Source organism: Micropterus dolomieu, linkage group LG04 (genome assembly GCF_021292245.1).
Source record: "Micropterus dolomieu isolate WLL.071019.BEF.003 ecotype Adirondacks linkage group LG04, ASM2129224v1, whole genome shotgun sequence".
Lineage (NCBI taxonomy): Eukaryota > Metazoa > Chordata > Actinopteri > Centrarchiformes > Centrarchidae > Micropterus > Micropterus dolomieu.
The window spans coordinates 33,667,119-33,670,299 of record NC_060153.1 but is presented as its reverse complement, the minus strand read 5'-3'; the positions used below and the strand labels follow the sequence as shown (position 1 = coordinate 33,670,299).

General features: G+C 43.8%; 2 protein-coding genes across 2 annotated transcripts in view; one reads left to right on the top strand and one right to left on the bottom strand.

The window, feature by feature from the left end:
• On the top strand, positions 1 to 896 carry LOC123969669 (nuclear factor 7, ovary-like). Its single transcript, XM_046047287.1, has one exon. It carries the CDS (start codon positions 145 to 147, stop codon positions 679 to 681), a length of 537 nt encoding a protein of 178 aa, XP_045903243.1. The 5' UTR covers positions 1 to 144; the 3' UTR covers positions 682 to 896.
• A 1,209-nt stretch (positions 897 to 2,105) lies between these two features.
• The window catches only part of LOC123969661 (integrin alpha-L-like), a 12,396-nt gene continuing 11,320 nt past the window's right edge, over positions 2,106 to 3,181 (bottom strand). The window contains exons 16-17 of the mRNA XM_046047269.1: positions 2,565 to 2,681; positions 2,106 to 2,335 (exon numbers count right to left, since the gene is read on the bottom strand). Coding sequence (XP_045903225.1) covers positions 2,318 to 2,335; positions 2,565 to 2,681 — 135 coding nt within the window. The 3' untranslated portion in view covers positions 2,106 to 2,317. The remainder of the gene's footprint in view (positions 2,336 to 2,564; positions 2,682 to 3,181) is intronic.

The window sequence follows — 3,181 nt, the reverse complement described above, 5'->3', positions numbered from 1 at the left end:
GACGTCTCATTCCTGCTCAACTACAAGGCTGCAGTGGAAAGAGTCCAGCAGCGCCCCCTGCTGGATGATCCACAGCTGCCCTCAGGAGCTCTGATAGACCAGGCCAAACACCTGGGCAACCTGACCTTCAACATCTGGAACAAGATGAAGGACATGGTCTCCTACACTCCTCTCATTCTGGACCCAAACACTGCTGATCCAAGACTCATCCTGTCTGAAGATCTGACCAGTGTGAGACGAGGAGAGAAACAGCAGCTTCCTGACAATCCAGAGAGGTTTGGTTCCTGCTCTGTTCTGGGCTCTGAGGGCTTTAACTCAGGGACTCACAGCTGGGATGTCGAGGTTGGAGACAGAACAGACTGGGAACTGGGTGTGTTAGCAGAGTCTGTCCAGAGGAAGGGAGACAGACGGTCTGGTTTATGGACAATAAGGTTCTTTATAGGTGAATACTTTGCAAAGTCACCATCAGCTTCATCCACTGATCTCAGTGTGCAGAAGAAGCTCCAGAGGATCAGAGTGAATCTGGACTGGAACAGAGGAAAGCTGTCGTTCTCTGATCCTGATACTAACACACACATACACACCTTCACACACACTTTCACTGACAGGATGTTTCCATATATTTACTCATGGGATAAACTCCCACTGAAGGTTTTACCAGCGAAGGTCTTTGTGATGTAGAACAACAGAGATAGATGATGATCATGGTGATGATGATGATGATGACTAAATGTAGTTTTCATTGTGTTGTTTCTGCTGATGTGTTTCACATGAAGTTGTCATATCTGATCTAACAGAGAACCAGTGAATTAAAGACTTCCTGAGTTTTAAGGATGTAAATAATGAGAGTTTATCAAACTGCTGTAAATGTAGTGAAAGTAAAGTCGTCTTCCCGACTCTGGATCCAGAAAGGTCGTCTTCTTTCATGAGAAATAACCCTTATATTGTGTTTCAGTTGGTGAATTTTAAAGTAGGCCAGTACACACATATCAAATCACAAGTCAGAGTAATAAACTCTCTTCTAATCCTGAAACTGGAAACAAAGACAGTTCTGATCATAAAGATCTGCACTCAAAGCAGCTGGTGAATCCCGCCTGTAGCCTTGTGTCCGATTCTCTCAGCGACACGTCTACCAATCCTACTCCTTGTGGTAGCAGCCCATGTTCACGAGCAGCTGCCCGACACCACAAACCACAAACGTAAGGACACGCCGCACACTGCACATGTGAATACTAGTCCAGGAAAGGTTAACTTGCACTGCTGAAGTTCTGAAGCCCTTCCAACAGGACAGCTTTCAGATCAGTGTCCCTCATTCTGTTTCTCCAAGACATTTCTGTTCAGATCTGAGTATAAAATGTTGCCATCCTGGTAGATTATAACCTCGTCATGTGACCGCGCATGTGCCCCAATCACCTGCATTACCACTCTACCTGTCTCCGAATACTGTGAGGTTGCTAACTTTCTTCAGACTCCTCCCATCTCCTCGGAGGCAACAGGTGGTCGAGTGTCGGCAGGAATGACTGAATCTCAGGAGAGAAACTCTGGCACAAACAAATTTGCCTTTCAAAGCAGCAAGAGGTGCCGCTGCTGCAGCGCTCCACCCGATCAGGACTGAAGTTCACGTCAGAGGAAGGAGAGTCGGTGAGTGGGGACACCTCGGACATTAACGCTGGAATTACTCTTGTGTTTTAATAATCTTGATTAGTCTTGGCTTGAGGTCTGTCATTGTTTTTTTATTTCAAACCTACAGACTTTTCTGGATTAGTCCTGTTTTGTGCCGTTTTTACGATCACATTTTTCTGTCAACACTTTTTGGAAATTGAACATTAAAATATTTTAGATATATTTAACAAGTTTTTGTTCTTCGGTATAAAAAAGTGTATCCTAGTAAATAAGAGTGATTTATTGTACACTGATGCTGCATAAGTACGTTTAGCAGGTGTTCCACAAACTGATTTCTGTTCTAAACATGTTGTTTGTTGTAGATTCTTCCAGGCATCACTGTTTGAAAACACAATGAAAACATAATGTCTAGGTTTGTTGATGCCATCTGTTTTCATTTCATTAACATTACACACTCTGGGCGTATATACAGTATCCATGGAAACATTGGAGATATACCTTTATTATATGCATGATTACAATGATTTGATGAGACGAACATGTTGGCATGAGAGTGGGTTGTACTGCAGGAAAACACAAACAGTTGCCCTCATCAGTACGGTGCCAATATACTGATATATGATTTCAGTTCTCTCTTTGCTGCTTGACATACTTCAAATCCAGCTTCCAAGTTCAGGTGTACTTTCCTCAACATTTACTTTTGAAAGGGAACCTGTAAAATGGTTATAGTTTGCGTTCAGGTCACTTGAAAACAGAGAGCAAGTCAGAAATCGGTCGTCCAGACAGAACGAGGACATGACATGATCTTTTTTCTTTATCATTTACATTTGACCAGACAGCTCATAGTAATCTGGGGGAATGTGTTTACATGGAGGAAAGGTTGGGAGCTACGCACGCCACACGTGTTGGTGTCTTTTGTTGAAAAGCCAAACGATACGTACCTCAGCAACAGCCTGCCTTTTGCTGTCCACGTCCAGGACGACTCTCGCTCTCTCACTGTCAGCTTGGAAGAAGTTTAGTCTGATGCTGACCGGTGATGATGTGTCATCCACACATTGCTGCGAAGGAAAAGAAGAGCCGTGCGTATTTTTAAAGACATATTAAGCAAAATTACTGAAACGTGAATAAGTGCTGGTGATGAAGCTGATTTGTATCTAAGAAGTTTCTAATAATGTGACAGAAAGGTGCTACATGGGCAGGAGGGCTGGTGAGGATTTCAGCCTTTGAACAAAAAACAAAACAAGGAAATGCAGACGGACGCACTTCATTAACCAACAGTTAATCGTTTCAATGGAAATCATCAGCTCTCTATTATTTTTGACACAAATATCAAGTTGACGGCTAAGAAGTGAAAGTGTGGGCAGGGAGAGCAGCGGGGGGGATTTAATCATAGATCTTAGGCTTTTCACCTGGTGACCTGTGGACTGCAGTGCCTGCTGACAGGTAAGTCTGTGCCTCCAGTTAGCGTGATGTGTTCCAGTGATTCGCCTTAAAGGAGACTTTAGATTGTAGGTCTGTGACTCCTGTCTCTTTAAGGCCCCCCCCCCCCCCCCCCCCC

What these genes read in the sequence shown, in the direction of transcription:
- LOC123969669 (XM_046047287.1), top strand. Translation starts at nt 145, where the DNA reads ATGAAGGACATGGTCTCCTACACTCCTCTCATTCTGGACCCAAACACT.